This window comes from Camellia sinensis, chromosome 9 (assembly GCF_055761805.1).
Source record: "Camellia sinensis isolate YWXY chromosome 9, ASM5576180v1, whole genome shotgun sequence".
NCBI classification, from domain to species: Eukaryota; Viridiplantae; Streptophyta; class Magnoliopsida; order Ericales; family Theaceae; genus Camellia; species Camellia sinensis.
Window position 1 is genome coordinate 94175634 of NC_138969.1, and position 21726 is coordinate 94197359.

The 21726-nt window shown below is 37.6% G+C and overlaps 1 protein-coding gene across 1 annotated transcript; it reads right to left on the minus strand.

Annotated features, from left to right (window-relative positions):
* Positions 1–15531: 15531 nt before the first annotated feature.
* On the minus strand, positions 15532–15876 carry LOC145799626 (uncharacterized). Its single transcript, XM_082889228.1, has one exon. The coding sequence runs from the start codon at positions 15874–15876 to the stop codon at positions 15532–15534; it is 345 nt and encodes a 114-aa protein (XP_082745354.1).
* Between the last annotated feature and the right edge of the window lie 5850 nt (positions 15877–21726).

The following is a 21726-nucleotide window of genomic DNA, read 5'->3' on the forward strand; positions in this document are numbered from 1 at the left end:
GGCTGATCGGCACTTCTTTTGGTCGATCGGCCCTTATGTTTTTCAATCGGCCATTTTTTCTGGCCGAACCCTATTCATCTGCTTTATGTAGATATTTTATGCCAGCTGTCACAGCTGGCATGCACAATTCACCCCCTTCATACATGTGTATGGAGGGATTTGCCCCTTTGATTAGCTTGCTTAAGAAGCTTTAGAATTTGGAATTCTATAAGAAGGGAGCTCCTCCTCCCTTCTTAGAGGTTCTGAAAAATAGGGTTAGAGAAGTTGTATCTATCTATGTATCTCTATATTTCCCTCTTTTTACATCTTTGTGTGTGTTTTTGTGCTCTAAAGGGTGTTTTGTTCTCACTATTGCACACAAGCACCTAGCAATACACCATCCTTAGTTGCTGAGGTGCTAGGGAGTTGGTGTTAGAGTTCTTGGAGTGGTTTAAGCTTGGAAAAGTTGTTGGAGCCTTGTTCTTGAAAGTGTTCTTCAAGGTTGAGCATTCTTGCTTTTAATACCCCTTCCTTGCTTAAGCTTTTAGACCTTCTTGCTTATTGTTTTAAGCTTAACTCTAAACTACAATAAGTTCTGATTTTTGATGCTTTAGATCTTTGTTTAAGATCACTTTTTGGTTTGGGGTTGTTTCCCCCCTCTTAGGCCTTGTTTGGCCTTGTTTTAGGACATCCCTTTTGGCCCTTGTTTTTAGCTTTGCATGACCTTTCTATCACTGAAATCCAAAGGATTTTCAGTGGTGGAAAGGTGGTTTTGAGGTCTTAAATAGGAGAGGGTCATCCCCTCTCCTTGTTGTCTTGTATGCTTGCATAAATGGCTTATGTTGGTAGCATGTTTGTTAAGCTTGTCTTAGCTTCATTTCAGCAAGTATTTGGTGTTACTTTGCCATGCTTTACCTCTGTCTAAGGTTGGTTTAAAGGCATTTTGCATGTACCATACACTTGTAGTGTATATCACACACACTAGCTTTATATGCTTCATGTTTGAGCATGTCTTTCTAGCCTATGTTGTGTCCATTTCAGCATGTTTTAGGTGATATTTTGACATATCATACCTCTGTTTAGGTTTGGTTTGTTTATCCTTTGCAAGCTCCTTGCACTTGTAGTGCATTTTCATGATTTGGCCTAACATGCATCATGTTGTAACATGTCATTTTGGCATGATTTTGGCTCGACTCCATGAAGCTTTTAGCCTTGTTGTAACATGCTTAAGCTCTGATTTCAGTTGTTTTACCATATATGCCATGCTTTGTATAGCCATAAGGCATTCTAGCTTGTTAGCCTTAAGTGTCCAAGTCACTAGCATGCTTTACTTGGACCATTTCAATGATTTGGCATCATTTGTTATACTATTTCAGTCCATGTTTCATGCTCAAACACTTGCACTTGTCACTCCTTTAATGCTTTAAAGAGTTGATGTTTTATGCCTCATGAATGGGTCATTGTGTGTGCCATCATGTTTAGGTCTTTGGGATGCCATCTAAGTGGGTTTTTGGTCTTGTTTTACCATGCCATAACTCTGTTTTTTTCATTGCTTAAGTCATGCCATGTTTGGTTTTGATAGGTGTAGTGTAACACCTCTTTTGTAGCCTTGCATGGCTCATGCTTTTGGTCCTTCGTTCTAGCTTATTTCGGCTTTGGTCCTTGCATGTTTTAGGCTCATTTTGACATGATCTAGGACTGTTTTGGATTATACTTGCCATTTGCTTCATGTTTTTCATAGCCATGGTTTGAACCCCTTGGCTAGCCTTGAGCTTTGAGTCTTCTTGCATGATTTGCTTGCTTGGTTTGATTGGTTTGACACCTTTCCTAACATAATTTTAGAGCTTACTATGTTTGTCGCATGCCCATATTTGTTTCCTTTTAAGTGCTCTTGAAAGTTGCCCTTTTATGCCTAGGTGATAGGCCATTACATGTGCATGATTGTATATGCTTTTGTCCATTATTTCTTAGTATTTTGGCCACTGATTTTGGGCATGGCTGAGGTCTATCCATCTTTAGTTTAAGTCTATTTTACCATGTTGTCTCATGCTTGTCTCATTTTGTATGTTTTTGCATACTTGTCCACCTTTACATGCCTTGCATGTTTGCATGTTCATGTTGCATCTTACCATGTTGTTCAAAGTTGTTACTTTACATCATGCTTATATGTTTGTCGCGTACTTGTTAGATTACATGTCATTGCATGCTTGTTGTTGGTATTGTTGTTGCATACCTATTACATTGTATGTATGCATGTTTGTATGCTTGGATTTCATGTTGTTGCATGTTTACTTGCTTGCATGTTCATGTTGCATTAGCTTGCTTGCATGCTTAGGTTGCATTTCATTGTGTGTGCATCCCTTGCCTCTTGATCAAGCATGATAGAGGTTGGGGACCCTTATGTGTTTTGTGCATTTCATTTGATATTGAATTGCACGCTTGGCTCGTTTGGCCATCATGCATTGGAATGCGTGATTGGTGGCCCGAGGGTCGAGAATTACACACCTTTGAGTCTTAAACATGATAAGGGGTGTAGTTGTGTAGACATTGTCTTGTAAATGTATTGCCATGCTCTGTTTGTCCTCTGCTGCAGCAACAGGAGCTTTTCACAGGAAGAAATGGTTGATTGACCATATTCAGTGCCGATCGGCAACAAACACTTGGCTGAGAGCCTTATATTTGGTCGATGACCAATTTCCCATGGCCGATGGCCCTATTTCTTGGTCGATGGCCTCTCAGAATGCCCACAAGGTGGTTCAGAAGTGTCATAGAAGTTGGCACAATTTTCAGAGGTACAGAGTAGTGCAAACAGAGACAACATGAAGCATGGCGATGAATTTCCGAGCGAAGCCGTCTGAGCATGCATTCATCTCTCGTCTCGAGGCCATTTCAGTGTTTTAATAACTTAGAATAGTTATTTATTTCGATTTGGTTGTGTAATTAATTAATTAGCTTGCTAGTTAGTTAATTAGATGATTTGTATTATTCTTTCGGTCCCTCCGTCGAGAGGGTCAATTTTGTAATAAGCGTGCGTGTGTGTGATGCATGTCTTCCAACCCCCACTTCTTTCTCCCTTTTACTTACCTGCTTTTGATGGTTAGTCTTAGGGCATATTCCAATTAGCATTCTTATGCTATGCATGTTTGCATCATTCATCTGTATTGCATGCACCGGGCTCGGCGCATCATACTAACTGCATTGTATTTCAATTCCAATTTGAATACATGTATCAAGTATTGCATCTCACATAACATCTTAGAATAGCTGAGCCTATTTCTAGTTGCATTTTTGCATGCGATGCATTAGCCATTTTAACATGAACTAGGATCATGCATGATTTCTAATTAGTTTTTTGTTTTGGTTCGGAGTACACTGTAAGTGTTTACGCTTTAGCATCTCGCATGCGTGTAAATGTTAACATGACAGCATGCTTGCCATGAGGCTAATTGCTTATATGATATAACTGCCTGAATGCCTGTGGGTGAAGGTTGGATTACTTGAATTGGGACAATTCATTGAAATCTGCATTTTAGCCTACTTGCGAGTAGCAAACTTCAAATCATTTTCCAAACAAATGGATATGCGATGCTTTGTTCAAAATTAGGCGATCTAGTCTAGACTTGTGTGTCGTGCGCATCACATAGTAATTCTAGCTAATCGAAATAAGAACGCATGTGTTTTCAAAAACAAGATATCAAACTTAGTACAGGCCGATCTTTGATCGAGCGAGCGGGGGTGCTCATAGATGACCTTCCCCAATCGTACCCAAGTTCCCGAGCCGAGGCAACTTTGGTGATGACGGACACGTGGCCTTAGGCACGAGTCAGGGTTTCCTAAATTCCGCCCCAAAATAAAATATTTAGGTGGCAACTTTGTATCTGGCAAAGCAGTCCTTGTTTGGCACTTCTTTACAAAAATAAGTTTTCCAAAACGATATGCCGAATTTGGACTCTTTGGTGATTTATCAATCTCACTTCGCACATTGTGAGATCAGATTAAGAACTGTGACTGTAGACGTCCCTGAACATCCCAGGAGGGAAATCCTGTTTTGTTCATATGGGCTCACTATAGTTCAGGACTCAAATGTGACGGTCCTGTATCTAATCTCGCAGAGTGCAATGCAAGACCGATGAATCATCAAAGAGTCCAAATCCGGCAAATCGTTTTTGAAAACAGATTTTTTTGAAAGAAGTGCCAAACATGGATTACTTTGCCAGATACAGAGTCGCCACCTAAATATTTTATTTTGGGGGAATTTAGGAAACCCTGACTCGTGCCGAAGGCCACGTGTCCGTCATCACCAAAGTTGTCTCGGCTCGGGAACTTGGGTACAATTGGGGAAGGTCACTTCGTGAGCACCCCCGCTCGCCCGATCAAAGATCAGCCTCTACAAACCATGATATCGAGCTTTGAAAATATTATGCACTTATTCCGGTTATTAGCCTAGATTTACTACGTGATGCGCACAGCATACAAGTATAGATTGGATCACCTGAATTGGAACAAAACACCTCATGTTTGCTTTTGAAACGGTTTGCTACTCGCAAGTAGGCTAAAATGCGAATTTGCCACCCTCAGGTGGGCTTAGAAAACAAGATGATTTGCTACTCTCAAGTGGGCTTAAAAGTCATAGTCAATGCATTATTCCAATTCAGATAATCCAACCTTCACCCACAGGCATTCAAGCAGGTATATCACATAAGCAGTCAGCCTCATGGTAAGCATGCTATCATGGCAGTCACTCACACACATGCAAAGATGCTAAAGTATAAACACTTACCGAGTACTCCGAGCCAAAGAAAGAAGCTAATTAGAAATCATGCATGAATCTTAACTATGCTAAGAATGCCTAATGCAACACATGCAAAAATGCAACTACAATAGGCTCGGCTATTCTAAGATGGCATATGAGATGCAACAATCGATACATGTATTCAACTTGGAATTGAAATACAATGTAGTTAGCATGATGCGCCGAGCCCGGTGCATGCAATACAGATGAATGATGCAAACAAGCAAGCATAAGTATGCTAATTGAAACATGCCCTAATCTAACCATCATAAGCTGGTAAATAAAAGGGAGAATGACGTGGGGTTGGAAGACATACATCACACATATGCACACTTATTACAATTGTGCCCTCGTTCGGAGGGTCCGAATAAATAATACAGTCCGAATAAATTATTAACTACTCTAGCTAATTAAATATTACAAAACCCTAATTAATCAACAAATTAACTAGAAAAGCAAATAAATTAGCATGCAAGCTAAATGGACCGCCTCAGCTCTGTTCCGAATGATGAAAGGTGTATGCATGCTCGAGTCGCCTTGTCGGTAAATTCCATCGCGATGCCTCGCCTCATCTTTGTTTGCAATTGACCTCAGAAACTTGCACAAAGCTCCAGAAGGCTGAAACTCCACCTTGGGAAGGCCACTGACCAGTTATTAGCATGGGAGACCACCTGCCGATCACCCTTTGTGGTGGAGACCAAAGAGGGTGGTCGGCCTGCCAGAAAATCTGGTCGGCCGACCAGTTTCCACCTCTGGTTTCTGGTTTTTCTGCAACAAAGGTAAGAGAGGGAAAAGGCAATGTATTTTCAACAAATGAGTGCATGACCACTCTCTCCGTCCTTGCATAAGCTCAAGGGAGTGTAGTCCTCGATCCTCGTGCCACCAATCACGCATCTTGATGCATGATGGCCGAGAAGTCAAATTGCACGACTCGATGTGAAATGAATGCACATATAAGCAAGTAAAGCCAACAACTCTATCATGGACAGTCAAGAGTGTTGGCGACCGAGAATCGAGGCACGTTTCGTCACTTGGAGTATGAAACGTCCCTCGTTTCCCGTGTTCGGACTAAATCGTACTCCAAACACAAAGCAATGAGATGGCATACACAATGCGACTAACATACAGCCTAGCATACGCAATGCTATGGGCTAAAATGGCATATACAAATGCACGTGACATAACATGGCATACACAATGCACTTACGAAGACTATCATGCGCACATGAACTAAATGGCATATACAAATGCAAGATGGACTTACACCAATATGAGTGGACCTCAGCCACACCCAAATCAGTGGCTATATGATGGAAATGAGACAACCGAAATACATGCAAACATGCACGGATGCAAAGGATCGATCCTAAGGCACAATATGCAACTTTAACTAAGCATGGCAAATGATGAAGTATGGCCTACAAACACACATTTTCCAGCTCTGAAACGAATCATGCAAATATGTCACACAATGCATGCAAGATGGCTCGAACACCGAAACTAGTGAAGCGGGTTACACTAGAGGTACACAAAGCAATGTATAAATGGCAAAACCAGCCCCAAATAGACCCTAGGCAGGTCTAAAACAGTGGGAAAATGGCCCAAAATGATGACCCAACATGCAAAGAAACGAAGCTCATGCAATGGTCCGAAAATGAGGCATTTGTGCACAACTCTCAAACGTATTTAAAGAGTGAAAAACATGACAATATGGCATGCATGTAAGCTCTAAAATATGATGGGCAATGGCCTCAAAACATGAAAACACCTCAGCATATGCATGTAATAGACCTCGAAACTCAAAGCTAAGCATGGATATTGAACTACAAGCATGCAAAATAAGCAGCATTCGACCACAAGACCCAAAAATAGAGCTGAGGCAGTCCAAAATATGCACAAAATCAGTTTAAGGCATGGCCAAAAAGTGCTAACATGAAGGGCCAAAACAACATGCAACATAGGCTAGTAAGCATGGTTTACACTACATGTATATGAAGCACATGAGGGGCCACCAAACCAGCCAAAAACAGAAACATGGCATGCCAAAATATGACCAAAAACCCACTGAAACTCAGTCAATGCATGCAAGAATGATATGTCCCTTTGAGAGGCCAATAAGAGGGTTATTCTACACATGTATAATGGACATACAAAATGGAAAAACCACCTCTGAACAGAGGTTATGAGGGCCCTAAAACTCACTGAAAAGGGCCTGAAATGAGGCTAGGAAGCATGCAAATGAAGGCTCCTTTGAAAGACCATGAAGAGGATTACTCTACACATGCAAGATAGACACCTAACATGGCAAAAAAAACTCTGGACAGAGTTCATGCAGGTCATAAAACTCATAAATAATGGCCTGAAACATGCTCAAGAAGTGTGCAAATAGGGGCTCCTTTGTAAGGCCAACAAAGCTAGTAAACAAAACAAGGGGTGAGAGGGTCACCCCTCTCTGATTTTGAGGCTCAAAAACACATGTTAGCCACTAAAAATCTACTGGATTTCAGTGGCTAAAAGGCAAAACCAAGGCCAACACAAATGCTCTAATGCATAGCTTAAAACAAGAGGAAATGAAGCATGCAAGGGGGTAGATGACCCCCTCCCAAAAAAATGGCCTTAAACAAACATGTTTAGAAGCTCAAAACAAGACTTTTTTCAGTTTATGAAAAATCCTAAATATGCTTGCAAATAGAGCTAAACTATGAAGCAAAATAAGGCTACAAAGAGGAAAAAATGATTACCCTTGGAGACCAGCAAAAACCAGCAGCCTCTGGACCCAAAAACCCAACCTTGAACCTCTGAAAATACCCTCCAAGGGTCTTAGGTTGATGATGGAAGGGTTAGGCTATGGAGTTGTGTGCAAAGGGGCCAAGAACCAAGCAATTTAGAGCTCAAAAGAGAGATATAAAAAGAGATATATTGTTTAGCCTTAACAAAAATCTGAACCCTAGTAGTGGAAGAGGGCCTTTCCCTTTATAGAGGAGAAGGTCTAAAGCTTCTCCAAGAAGCTTAAAACCAAGCTTAAACATCCTCCATACACTTATGGAGGATGCATTCTGAGGCTTCCAGCTGGCACAGCTGGCTTCAACTCAATGAGACAAAAAAGTAGAAAGCTGGCCAACCAGTTCAAGTGGTCGGCCGACCACTTGCCCTGGTCGAGCGACCAGGGGTCAAAAGGTTCAAGCTCAAAAGGTGGTCGGCCAGCCCATATTGGTGGTCTCCCAGGTGAATGCAACTCAGTGGTGGTATGGGAGACCAGAAAATGTGGCTCAAAAGTAAGGGAGACCACCTACCTGTCAAGAAAAATCGGCCGACTGGGAAAGGTGGTCTCCAAGAAGAAAAGGTGGTCTCCCACCCTACTACCACCTTCCTAACAATGAAACTAGGGTCCATGCCAAAAATGAACTAAGACGAATGCAAAACGAGGGTTCGGGGGCCAAAACGTGCAACCGGGTGCCCCGAAAATTGACTGCTAAGCATCATAGGTGGCGTGTGACCACAAAGGTGGTCTCTCGGGCCACAATGTCCCTCAAAGGAGAGGAAACAAGGTGTGTGCCAAAAACCGGAGCAAACAAAGGTAGTTAAGCGGTCCCGAACAGAGGCACACGGCCGACGGCTCTGAAAAACCGAAAACTGGTATCCAAACGGGAAAAATGGCCTACGACCACGAAACGTAACCTACGGCCACTGAAAGATGGTCTACGAGACCTCTCCCTCCCTTCAGGAAGAGAAAATAGAGAAAATGGGACCTGGTTCGTAAATCGAGACGAGGTACGAAAAGGTTCCGAAGCCCGGAGGCAAGGCTCTCGGCCGAGACTTTGCAACCTCAGAACGAGCACAATATGCAACATCACCAAGCGCTCAGTTGGTGACGTCTGAGTCTTAAGGTTGGTCAAAAATGGAGTGTCTACAGTGACATTGAGTTCGAACTGTAGCATGAAGCCCAAGGGCGCGTCTACACATACACCATCTATAATAATATTTAGAATAAGTTTAAACTTTAACTTCAACATCATACATACAATATGATTCCCCAAATATCAAAAAACAAAGAACAAACAAAAAAGGGTTGACAATGCTTGGCTCCACTAGAGACCAAATATCGCCCCATCACAGAGGCACTTCACGAACGACTTTACACAAGAGGGTGGACTCCCAAAGAAACTCTAAGCCGGTCGATCCTATAAGGGAGATGGGTGAGCTAGAGCCCAGTGAGTAGCATCAATATAAAGGATTTAATAAATGAAGTCTATTTTCATAAAACATATCATTTCAATATCCAAAACAATTCGTATAACAATCATATATCAAATTCATATCAATCATATGTTTCAACAATATCCACTACAAATCATTATACGTTGGAACATCCAATAGAGTAACAACAAATCAATATGCTGAAGCCAATAGGACCATTAAGGTCAATTCAATGGGACCACAGTGGATCAATCAATAGAACGACAACGGTTAATTCAATGTGGACCACAAGGGTCTAACATCAGAGATCTCTATGTTTCAACTAAACCAATGGGCCATGGTATTATGTCCCCCAGGCAAAGGCCTCACTAAGGATGCCACGATTACAATTTAAAAAAGGACATTCATTCATAGATATGAACAATTGAAAATACTTTTCGAACATATCTTTATAGAGACGTTACTCACAGTGGGCTTGTACTAATGTTATGTTTCGGGTGATCAACTTGCACAAAGCACAAAGCACAAAGCGATATACATTGAAACATATTAACTAAACGAATATTGTATCTTAATTCAATTCCCTTTAATGTGTTTTTAGCATATTCCTTCTTTACTGTTATCTAAAAAATGCTTAAGAATGCCTAGAGGATCATGATAATGAAAGTATGCTCTTGAAAGTTTTTTTCAAAAGTTGTTGAAATAGGGAATTCACTCGAGCGCATTATTGCTTGGGCAGGCCACATGGTCTGCAAAAGTACTAGATGGTCGAAATATAGGCGCGACAGTCACTTGAGCTAAGTGCAATGGCTGTTTCTTGAGCCAACTTTTGGTTGCTCGAGCGACTCTGCAATGTTTTGTAAAAATACTAGTTGCATGCAAGGTGCGCTCGAGCGATAACTTCACCGCTCGATCGAAGTGGCCAAATTCTGGGTTTTCCAAAACAGAGTTCAAGTCTTAAAACATAAATATCTAAGTTCAAAGCTTGCATGGTTGTACCAAACCCTCGAAAATACATAGAAACACACATGTATGAACTCAATTTGAAACCATGAGCCCAAAAACATCATGAATTGCCAAATTTGAAATCAAAATTTCCATGCATGTATAAAATTGTTTCCAAAATCTTTCCAAAACCTTCAAACATGAAACTAAACTCTTGAAAACTTGAAATTCTTTGATGCATGTAAAATTCAACTCTCAATGAAGGTAACTTAAGTTTGGAGAACCAAACCTTCTAAGGGAGAAAGACTGTGACGACCCCGACATGCATATTGTTATTGCATATTATTTTATTAAGGGAATTTACATGTTTATGTGCTTAGTTTTGGTGTATATTTATTAGAATGCCTACTTTGTATTAGAAATTGAAGGCCCAAACAGATTTAGAAACGGAAATTGATTAGGTTAATAGACTAATTAAAATATTTAAAACCATATGGGAAGTCTAATTAAAATTTAGAATAAAATAATTAGAATACTTAATTAGTCTTCACTAATCTACCCTATATATATATATATATATATATGTTGTAATTAAGAGTTTGAGCTCCTAAATCATATTTGGTTGAAATTAGAGAGCTCCAGAGAGAGGCAGACTTCATTTCTAAGAGGGAGAGATAGAGAATTTGGGGATTTGGCTAGAAGGTTGAAGATTTGTGAAGAGAGGGTCAAGATTTTGTTATAGCAAGCTAATTCAAGACTCTAGGTATGAAAATCAACTTCAATTCTTGATAATAATTCATCAAGTAATTGAATTCAAGAAGATAATGAACTTAAACACAAGAATTAAGCTTAAATTGATGAATTGGGAACTAGAACATGCATGCATGCATAATGCTTGAATTTTAATGTTCTTGTTAACTTGAGAGTTGAATTTTACATGCATCAAAGAATTTCAAGTTTTCAAGAGTTTAGTTTCATGTTTGAAGTTTTTGGAAAGATTTTGGAAACAATTTTATACATGCTTGGAGATTTTGATTTCAAATTTGGCAATTCATGATGTTTTTGAGCTCATGGTTTCAAATTGAGTTCATATATATTTGTTCCTATGGGTTTTCAAGGGTTTGGTACATCCATGCGAGCTTTGAACTTAGAAATTCTTGTTTTGACACTAGAACTCTGTTCTGGAAAACCCAAAATTTGGCCACTTTGCTTGAGTAGTGAAGTTATTACTCGAGCACACTTTGCATGTAACCAGTATTTTTACAAAACATTGCACAGTAGCTCGAGTGACCAAAGGTTGGCTCAAGGGATAGCCATTGCACTTGGCTCGAGCGTTGTTTAGCCTAAATTTCGACAATCCAGAACTTTTGCAGACCATGCGGTCTGCTTGAGCGACCAATAGTGTGCTCGAGTGAATTGCCCTCTTTTAGCAACTTTTGAAAAACACTTTCAAGAGCATACTTCCATTCTCATGATCCTCTAGGCATTTTTAAGCATTGTTTAGATAGCAGTAAAGAAGGAATAAGCTAAAAACACATTAAAGGGAATTGAATTAAGATATAATATTTGTTTAGTTAATGTGTTTCAATGTATATTGTTTTATGCTTTGTGTAGGTTGGTCGCCTGAAACATGACATCGGTATAATCCCACTGTGAGTAACGTCTCTATAAAGATATGTTCAAAAAATATTTTCAATTGTTCATATCTATGAATGAATGTCCTTTTTGAAATTCTATTCGTGACATCCTTTAGTGAGGCCCTTGCCTGGCGAACATAACACCATGGCCCATTGGATTAATCGAAAGATAAAGATTTTTGGTATTAGACCCTTGTGGTTCACATTGAATTAACCATTGTGGTTTTATTGATTGATCCATTGTGGTCCCATTGAATTGACCTTAATGGTCCCGTTGGCTTCGGCATATTGATTTGTTGTCACTCGATTGGATGTTACAATGTATAATGATTTTTAGTGGATATTATTGAAACAGATGATTGATATGAATTTGATAAATGATTATTACATGAATTGTTTTGGATATTGAAATGATATGTTTTATGAAAAGTTAGACATCACTTAGTAAACCGTTTATATTGATGTTACTTATCAGGCTCTAGCTCATCCCACTCCCTTATATATATATACATAGGTGAACTCGTGGATCGATAGGCTTAGAGTTGGTTTTGGAGTCCACCCTCTTGTGTAAAGTCGTTCGTGAAGTGCCTTTGTGGTGGGGTGATACTTGGTCTCTAGTGGAGCCAAGCTTTGTCAGCCCCTTTTTGTTTGTTCTTTGTTTTTGATATTTGGGGAAACATGTTGTATGTATGATGTTGATGTTAAAGTTTAAACTTATTGTAAATATTATTGTGGATGGTGTATGTAACTTAAGTTATTTATGAAATTTGTCATGTAAGCACTGCTTAATGGACTTATTTATATTTTGTTGTTACTTCCGCTAAGCTGCATTTATAATTATATGATTTGATTTTGTCATTGAGGCCAAAGGTAATCTAGTATTACTGGCCGGTCGTGACACCAACTTTACCTCTTTTTGTTTTATTAGACCCTTAACAACAAATTAGGGCTTCCTACTAATATTTCATACACATACTTAACCACCTCCCAATTGATAAAAAATAACCAAAAACATGATTTACAAACCCTCTTTCATGCTTTCAAAAAACCCGAACATATATATTTTTGAATGTAGTAACAACAATCACATGTCTATCTATAGGTATTGAAAAGGAGCGAAAGAATCCCTACCTCTTGAAGAGAAGAGGAGAATGCTAAAAAGCCCAAGGTGATGAAAAAGCCCAAATTAAATGAAAGCCCTTATCGAGCTCTACGTTTTGGTATATGGGAACTGGGGGTAGAAAATGGGTAGAAATAGATAAAACCATAGCTTGAAAGCATGATGGGTCCAAAAATAGCGAGAAGAGAGAGAGAGAGAGAGAGAGAGAGAGAGAGAGAGAGGAATAAAAAGTGAGGAAAGTATCTTTTCCCCCAGCTTTATATAAATAGACCGCTCAAGTGACCAAAACACCGCTCGAGCGTCAAACCCAAAACATCGATCGAGCAAACCAAACACTTAGAAGATTTCCTCTGTAGAACAGACCACTCGAGCGAATCAAACACCGCTCGAGCGAATAATGACCCACTCCCGAAAGTTCAACCTGTAAACATAGATTTTGGGAGAAACGAAGGACTGCTCGAGCAACCAGTACACCGCTCGAGTGAACCCAAGAACAAACAGCCAAAACTCTCCTCAGAATTCTAAGCCCAATCTGATTAGAACATAATAAACAAACCAATTCTCAACTCCCAAACAATAACATAAGACTAAAACAGACAACAACACCATCAGATGATGCAAGATTTAGAACCAAAGGATATAAAAGGGTCGGGCCTCAACCCAGTCCACTATAATATTCATTACTACATGGCATGAGTATACAATATGTAAATCAAACGATATCAACAGTTTGTACAAAAGAAGTTCCCTTAGGCTTATATAAAAAAGAGTGTACACTTAACAAAATAAATGACACTGAATCTACAAAATATATAGGCCCTAGGTCAACAATCAATAAAGTTCTCTCTAGCACATGCACATATCCAATGCTAACTCAAGGCTATGGCACATCCTCAATACCTAAACAATTATCAATCACATAGGCTGAACAGATTGTCCAGTAGAGAAGTTTTTCTACTTATCAATATACTACACAAGCATATGATCATGATGCTATATATATAGGATGCTCAAAAGGTTTTTCAATTCATGAATGTGTTTGTTTTCCAATTCTTAGAGTTTATCCAAATATTTAATAAGAAATCTCATCTCACAATTCATTTCATTACATCCAGGTGAATCCTAACAAGGTGCATGTATCTGTCAGTGGCCATTACTAAGCACCACCTAATCAACACCCACTTTACCTGTTGTTAGTCGGAAGAAACTTGGTACCTACATCAAGTTCTCTTCCACTTTACTGATGATTAGTCAAAAGGAAATTGCGACAACTGATTGTCGTAAACTAATCTTTCCGAATTGTGTTAAAGTAGTGTAGTTAGCAAGTATGGGTATCGTATCCATCGGGACTATTTTAATTATTAATTCTCAAATTAGTTTAATGAATGGTTGGTTGTTTGTTGGTTATAACAAGTATTAAAACCATTATTAATTAAATAAGTAGTAAAACAAGATTGAATAATTGGAATTGAGAACTTAGGGGTTCAAATTCACAACTAGCTTTGTATTCGGAATTGCAAACTTGAAATGCGAAATGAATGAGTGGAACGAGCCAATCCCTCAACTAGAAGGTGGGAATCAGAAAGAAGAATAAAGTTGCATTCGAAGCACGAGTACGCACTATCTCAACTGGCATGGATTGTCCACTCTAAACTAGGGTTGATGGCATAATTTGTCTAGTCATAGCATAGCCCGTCTCGGGTTCCAATACAACAACAATGATAACAAAGTAAAACATTCATTCTTAATCATAAAATTACAATGAAGAGTAAAGATATAATAATATTAAATTGAAACTCAAAAGTTTTGCAACTATTCCAATCAAAGCATTACAAAACAAGATAATACAACTCCGGTTACTTGACTAGGGTTTCATCGAAACCTTAGACACTAATGGAGGTGGGAGAAGATAAGATGAAAGTCATGAAGAAGCAGGCTAGGTAGGGTTTTTGACTGCTGCAAATATATATGTATTTTTTTTTTTCGTTGGCCGCCCATGTGGAGCTTTAGTATTGAGATGAAGAGAGGTAGAGAAAGAAGGAGTTTGAGAAAGAGATGGGTTAAAAAGTGGGTTGGTAGGGTTTTTGACTGCTGTAAATATATACATATTTTTCGCTTATGCGGGGCTTTAGCAGTGGGCTTTACCACTTGGGTCGCTCTTGCGCCTTCATGGACTGCTTGAGTGCCTATTTTTGGGCTGCATAAGCAACGTGTTTGGGCTGCTAGAATGGAGCTTTAACAGTGATCTCTTGGGTTTAGGCACTCGTGCGCCCGTGTGGGCTGCACGTGCGGTGGTTTTTTTTTTTTTAACACAACTAATCCTAACACATTGTTGAAAATAGAAAATCGCCCAACACAACTTCTACCTTAGTTTTTCATTTGAGATAAGAATAAACACTTCAAAGACCCCAAAATGCTGAATAAAGATATAATCTTCATGCGAAAATCATGGGTACTACTTTTCTCCCTTACCATGTTTGCAACTTTCCATACTCTCCAATAGGGTGAAAAACTAGGTTAATTGAGGCGCAAAAAGCTACCTCAATCTATGGGTGCCATTTCAAGCTGAGAATGTTTTGAAGCAATCTCTAAACCTTTAGGTATTTAAACCAAACTTTGATCGCGAAATTTTCAAACCTTTGCATTCTAGGCTTTGCTGTTCGAACTCTAGTTTTCACTGTCTTAGTTGATCTCATAAGAACTCACTACAAACATAGTTAGGTAGCTGTACCAGACCATTAGATGCCGTTTAGGCACAAAAAAACACCAAAGTACTTACACCTTTATAGGATTTAAAATTTCTTAGACATAGAGCAATCACTAAGGAAGATACACCGGGTTTGTCAAGTGGACAAACTCAATCATCTCCCTCTCTTAATACCATCCACATAATGTTTCAATCTTTGGCAATTGACCTTGACAGTCATGCCATCTTGTGGATTCTTTATCTCAATCGTCCCATGTAGAAATACTGCGACAACTTCAAATGTCATATCCCACCTAGATCGGAGTTTACCCAGAAACAAACGCAATTTGGCATTGAAGAGCCACACTTTTTGGTGAGGCTCAAAGGACTTGTGAGAAATGTGTTTATCATGAAATACCTTAGTCCTAGCCTTGTAAATCTTTGAGCTCTCATATGCATCAGTTTGTAGCTCTTCCAACTCATTGAATGGGAGTTTTTGATGGTCACCAGCCTTTGCCATATCAAAATTGAACTTTTTGATAGCCGACCAAGCATGGTGTTGTAACTTAACAGGGAGATGACAAGCTTTCCAAATACAATGCTAGATGGAGGCATCCCAATAGGTGTCTTATATGAAATGCGATAGGCCCAACGTGCATCAATCAACCTAGTTGATCAATCTTTCCTATCCAGCCTAATAGTTTTCTCAAGAATGTATTCGACCTCCCTATTAGAAACCTCTACTTGACCACTAATCTGGAGGTGATAGGGAGTGTCAACTTTGTAAGTGATCATATATTTGTGCACCAAGGCCTCAAAGAATCAATTGCAAAAATGCTTGCCACCGTCACTAATTATGGTGCGTGGAAACCCAAAACGACATAAAATGGTTTCATGGAGGAATTTGATCACTACTTTGTGGTCATTCGTTTTGGTTGCCACCGCCTCAACCTACTTTGAGACATCGTCACTAAAATATATTCACACCCAAAAGATGGTGGAAATGGACCCACGAAATTAGTGCCTAAAACATAAAAAATCTCGACAATTAAAATAGGGGCCGTGGGCATCATGTTTAGACGGGAGATAGAGCCCATTTGTTGACAATGCAAACAAGCTCTACAAAAATTGTGAGCATCCCTAAAGATGGAGAGCTAGTAGAACCCACATTGTAAAATCTTGGCGGCCATTTTCTGCCCCCTGAAATGTTGCCATATGCATGAGAATGACAAAAGATAAGAATGCTATGTGTCTTACTCTCAGGCACACATCGCTGAATCACTTGATCCGAACAATATTGAACAATTCCAAGTCTTCCTAGAAATAGTGCTTGACTTGTGAGAAAAATCGGTGTTTGTCTTGCTTAGACAAATTCTTAGGAATTTGCTCGACAACCAAGTAGTTCACAATGCAAGCAAACCACGAGGGGTTCACTTGTGTACAAAAAAATAAAATAAAATAAAAAATAAAAAAATTGCTTGTTTGGAAATGAGTCATGCAAAGCTAAGGTGCCACTAGTGTGCTCAACAAGGATGAGGAAAAGATGGTTTGCAAAAACATTCTTGGATCCTTTCTTATCCTAGATTTCTAGCTCAAACTCTTGAAGGAGTAGAATCCACCTAATCAGCCTCGGTTTGGTCCTTTTTCTTTGGACAATAAATACCACAAAGCAATGTGATAAGTGAACACTATGACCTTGGAACCGAGAAGATAGGACCAGAACTTGTCCAATGCAAACACTACAGCTAGCAACTCTTTTTCAGTGGCAGTGTAATTGAGTTTTGCATTAGAGAGAGTATAGCTAGCATAGTAAACAACATAGGGCACATTATTTACCCTTTGGCCTAAAACAACCCCGACAACATAGTCTAAGGCGTCACACATGATCTCAAATGGAAGAGACCAATCTAGTGATTGCATAATCGGGGCAGAGGTAAGAACCGCACGAAGCGTCTCAAAAGCCCCCAAACATGCATCATCAAACGTTGGTAAGGTTTTTTTTTTTTTTTTTCTTTCTTTTTTCCTCCCCTTCAAACCTTTTTCCACTCCTCTATTTTAGACCAGCATCGTTGCATGTGCTACCACCTCCGACGTACGTGCAACCAAAAACAAAAAAAATTTATAGGATAGTAGTTGTGTGTTGTTGTATTTTAGACTTTTCCTTTTTATTTTAGTTGTTAATATTATGTTTTGTTTAGTTTAGTTGTTTTAGTTGTTTAGTTTATTTGATTTACTATATTAGAGTTATGTATATTTATTTAGTTCACTCTTTGTTTAGTCCAGACATTAGTTTTTTATGTTTAGTTTGTTCTTTGTTTACTGACAAAATAATAATAATAATAATAATAATAATAATAATAATAATAATAATAATAAAATAAGTTTCAGATGTGCTTAGTAGTTGTATTTATTAGTATTCTCTCTTTATTTTTAGTTTTTATTTTTCTTTTAGTTTAATCTATTAATTTACTTGCTATAGTTTACCTCAATTGTTGAATACTAGTTTAGTGTAGTACTTGTTAGGCTTAGTTTTATTTGTTTTTATTTTCTTTTATCTTATTGAATTTATTTATTTATCAGTTGCTTGTTAGTAATTTCTAAGAAGAGAAGAATCAACCCATGTTGGATGAAATTTTTCATTGAACCATAAGTATACTTGCCTTTTTGCCAGTGGAGATTCTTTGTATGGTTTGTTGCCCTGTCATAATTTTTTTCTTCACATATATAATGCCTTATAATTTTTCTTTCACGGCCTACAATCATATTTGTAATTTCTCCATGTTATTTCGCTATTTTGAAATAGTTTTGTTTTTGTTGTTTCCTTTTCTATATTTGTGACAACCCCATTACATAATATGCTTTTATTTATTTAATTCTGAGTGTTAATTATGTGTTTGATGTGTATTTATGTGTATATATGTTCATTGTTGGAATATCTGCTGTGAACTCTGCTTAAATCTGAAATTGAAGGCATTAATGACTTCAGAAACCAAAATTGATAATTTTAATTGGAATGGCATACTTTTTAGAGCCTATTGAGAAGTTTAATTAAAATTTGATTTGTACTAAATTAATTAGATAAAATCAATTAGGATTAAATGAAGTTAGTTAACCTTAAGGTTGTTTAATTAGTCTAAGTTAATCTAATGTATATATATATGTGTTAAGTGAGTGAATGAGCTCATTTGCGCTCAAAATTCTATTGAAAGCATTTTAGAGTGAGAAAGAGAGGCCATTCTAGAGAGAGAGAAGTTAGAGAACTTGGAGACTTGATAGGGATTGAAGAATTTGAAAGAGAGGCTCAAGAACTTGCTAGAATTAATGCAATTGAAGACTTTAGTTAAGTGTTTGAACCTTATTTCAAGAATTTGAGTCACCTAGCATATGAATTCAAGAAGATTAATTGATTAAACACAAGAATTGAGTTTAGATTGTTAAATTGGGAGCTAGAATATACATACATGCATAATTGTGTAAAGCATCATCAATTTGAGCATGACTTTGTTACTTGTACATGAATTGAAACATGAATCATACATGCATCTATGAATTATGTTGTTTTGAAGTTCAACTCCATGTTTTGAAAGTTGTAGAAGAAGAATTTAAGCCAAGATCATACATGCATGAAGTTTAAGCTTCAATTTTGAAAAATCAAGAAGCTTTTGAGTTATGGGTTTAGAATTGGCTTTATACTCATGTTCATAGAAATTTATTCATGGTTTAGAACATGTCATGCAAGGTTTTACACTTCGAATTTGTGTTTTGAAGCTCAAAACTCTGTTTTGAAAGCCCAAAATTTGGCCAAACCCCTCGAGCGAAGTAGTTGTTGCTCAAGCGCACATTATATGCATCCAATATTCTTGCAGAGGCATTGTACATGGCTCAAATGACCAAGTGATTGCTCGAGCATCTCAGTTTATTTTGAAAATTGGCTCGAGCGACCATCGAGCCTAGATTCGAACCATCCAGTACTTTTACAGACCATGTGGCTCGCTTGAGCAACCAAAAGTGCACTCGAGAGAAGTGTCCTGTTTCAGCATATTTTGAAAAGTCATATTCTGATCACGTTTGCATTCTCATTCCTTTCTAAGCATTCCTAGGCATGAATTGAGCCTCCCAAATGAATTAATAAGTTTGAATGAGACTTAAAAAAATTGAATAAGTTAGAGAACGATTCAATCAAGTAACATGCGTCAATATGTGTATATGTTTATGAATTGTGTAGGTTCATCCCCGAAACTGTGTCAATATCCAAATCACTGTGAATAATATCTTAGTAAAGATATTTTCATATACATTACTTTCTAAATGTTCCAATGTGGTAAGCTTTTCTGAACTTATGATTTTGTGATATGAATGAGCCTTCTATCTGTCTGATCAACATAATATTGTGAATGTGAATGCCGAGATACAAATGTATATGATGGATCTAAGGTCGTTCTGTATATTTGATAAGATGGACCTAATGTCATTCTGGATATTTGATAAGTCTAAATGTCTGTTACGTGTTGACCAAATGGTCTTTATACAATTGTATTGAATTGGGCCCAAGGTCGTTCTGTTAAGTTATGATCTGTTATGTTTTGTGCATCTGTTATAAATTGGACCTGAGGTTGTTCCGTCATGTATTGGACCAAAGGTCATTCTGTTATGAATTGTATATGATATGGAAATGATTATGATTATGGAATAGAACCCATTCATGTAACCTCTTTACTCTGATATTATTCACTAGGCTTTAGCTCACTTCGTTAGGTGAGCAGCGGGATGTCCAGCCCTAGTGAACCTGTGAAAGATTACCCAAGTTTTGTGAAATCAGCAATAGAATGCGTCACGAATGAGGCTTTTACCTTTGTTCTTTTGTTTTCTTTTGTTGGCCATGTTTGACCTGTACATAAGCTTTTGGATTTGTATGTTGATGACTTGTGAATGACCTTCGGACATGTAATATTTATGTGTATATATATGGATGTGAGTTATTAACATATAAAATGTTTTTGTTTATGCCATATATGCATAGCTCATTAGACAAAATTTTATAATTCTGCTTCCACTTTTGGCCCCATATAATTAAATATGATTTGAATTCTGTCTAAGGCTGTAGGTAATCTCATGATTGCTAGACGGTTACGATCCAAATCTCTAGGGGTGTGTTCAAGTCATGACAATACTTGTTTGAGAATATGCTTTATTGGTTTAGAGAAATGGTTAACTATAAAAATGTATTAAAAGAAAAAGGTTATAAATTATTTAGATGAAATTAATATGAGAAGTTCACTTGACTGAGGTGGGGTTTGATTCGATTTTGTACTGGAAGTTCTAGATTACCTATGTTCTGCATGGTTGACGAGAAAATGTAGAGAGGAGATAGAAATTTGGCTGTCTTTAGTTTGGTTTTCAAAAAAAAAAAAAAAAAAAAAATATGAATCTTTTTCTAAGAATCTAATTTGGTGATTTTTTTTTTTAAAATGAAAAATATTAATCATTTTCATGTAGTTTTATCTTTTTGAACCTTGGAGACAATGAAAAGTTCACTTGACTGAGGTAGGGTGTTCTTTGTGAATTTGTACTAGAAATTATAGATTACCTACCTTATAACAAACAAATTGGTGGTGTGAAGGCACTCATTTTGTGGATGGCTTTAAGTAAGCAAGCGGTATATCATGATTATCTAATATAATTGTTCCATATTTTTGGTTGTGTTGTTGTGTGTAGGTATGACTTCATCATCAACTCACAAAGCTCCTAAGCGCCCTTGTAGAGACCCCAATTTTTGTAATTTATTTTGAAACCCTAACCTTGAGATTATTTCAATTGAGACCCTAAATTTTCACCTTATTGCAAATTTAACCCAAGAACTAAAAATGCATTACAAACGAACATGTACAAATGCTAATCGATCCCAGTAGCTTAATAATCATTTCTCAAACTCTAATATTAATTATTTAACTTTCTATTTGTAGATTAATTACATTAAACCCTAGTTTCTGGTTATCGCCGTTTTCATTCGATTATTCACCTTTTAATTCAAAACTAAGTGGTGCGAACCGAATTATTTTTCCTTCCACTATATTAATTAATTCTACACTTGAAATAGGTATTTTAATTTTTAAATTTAGTCTATGCGCTCACACTTTATTAAAATTGCACATTTGCCTCAAATTCATTACTTTATATATACAAAAGTACACTCCATTGTAATAATCTTTTCCCATAAATATCTACACTATTTTAAGATGAATTTGTACACAAAAAGAAAATGAAAAAAACCCTCAAAATCTAGAGCACATGGCCAGCCACCTAGCATAAATATATGTAATATACTTTTGGGAACAACTAGCTTGAAATAAGGAAGAATATTTGACTAGGA

What these genes read in the sequence shown, in the direction of transcription:
- LOC145799626 (XM_082889228.1), bottom strand. Translation starts at nt 15,876, where the DNA reads ATGGCAAAGGCTGGTGACCATCAAAAACTCCCATTCAATGAGTTGGAA.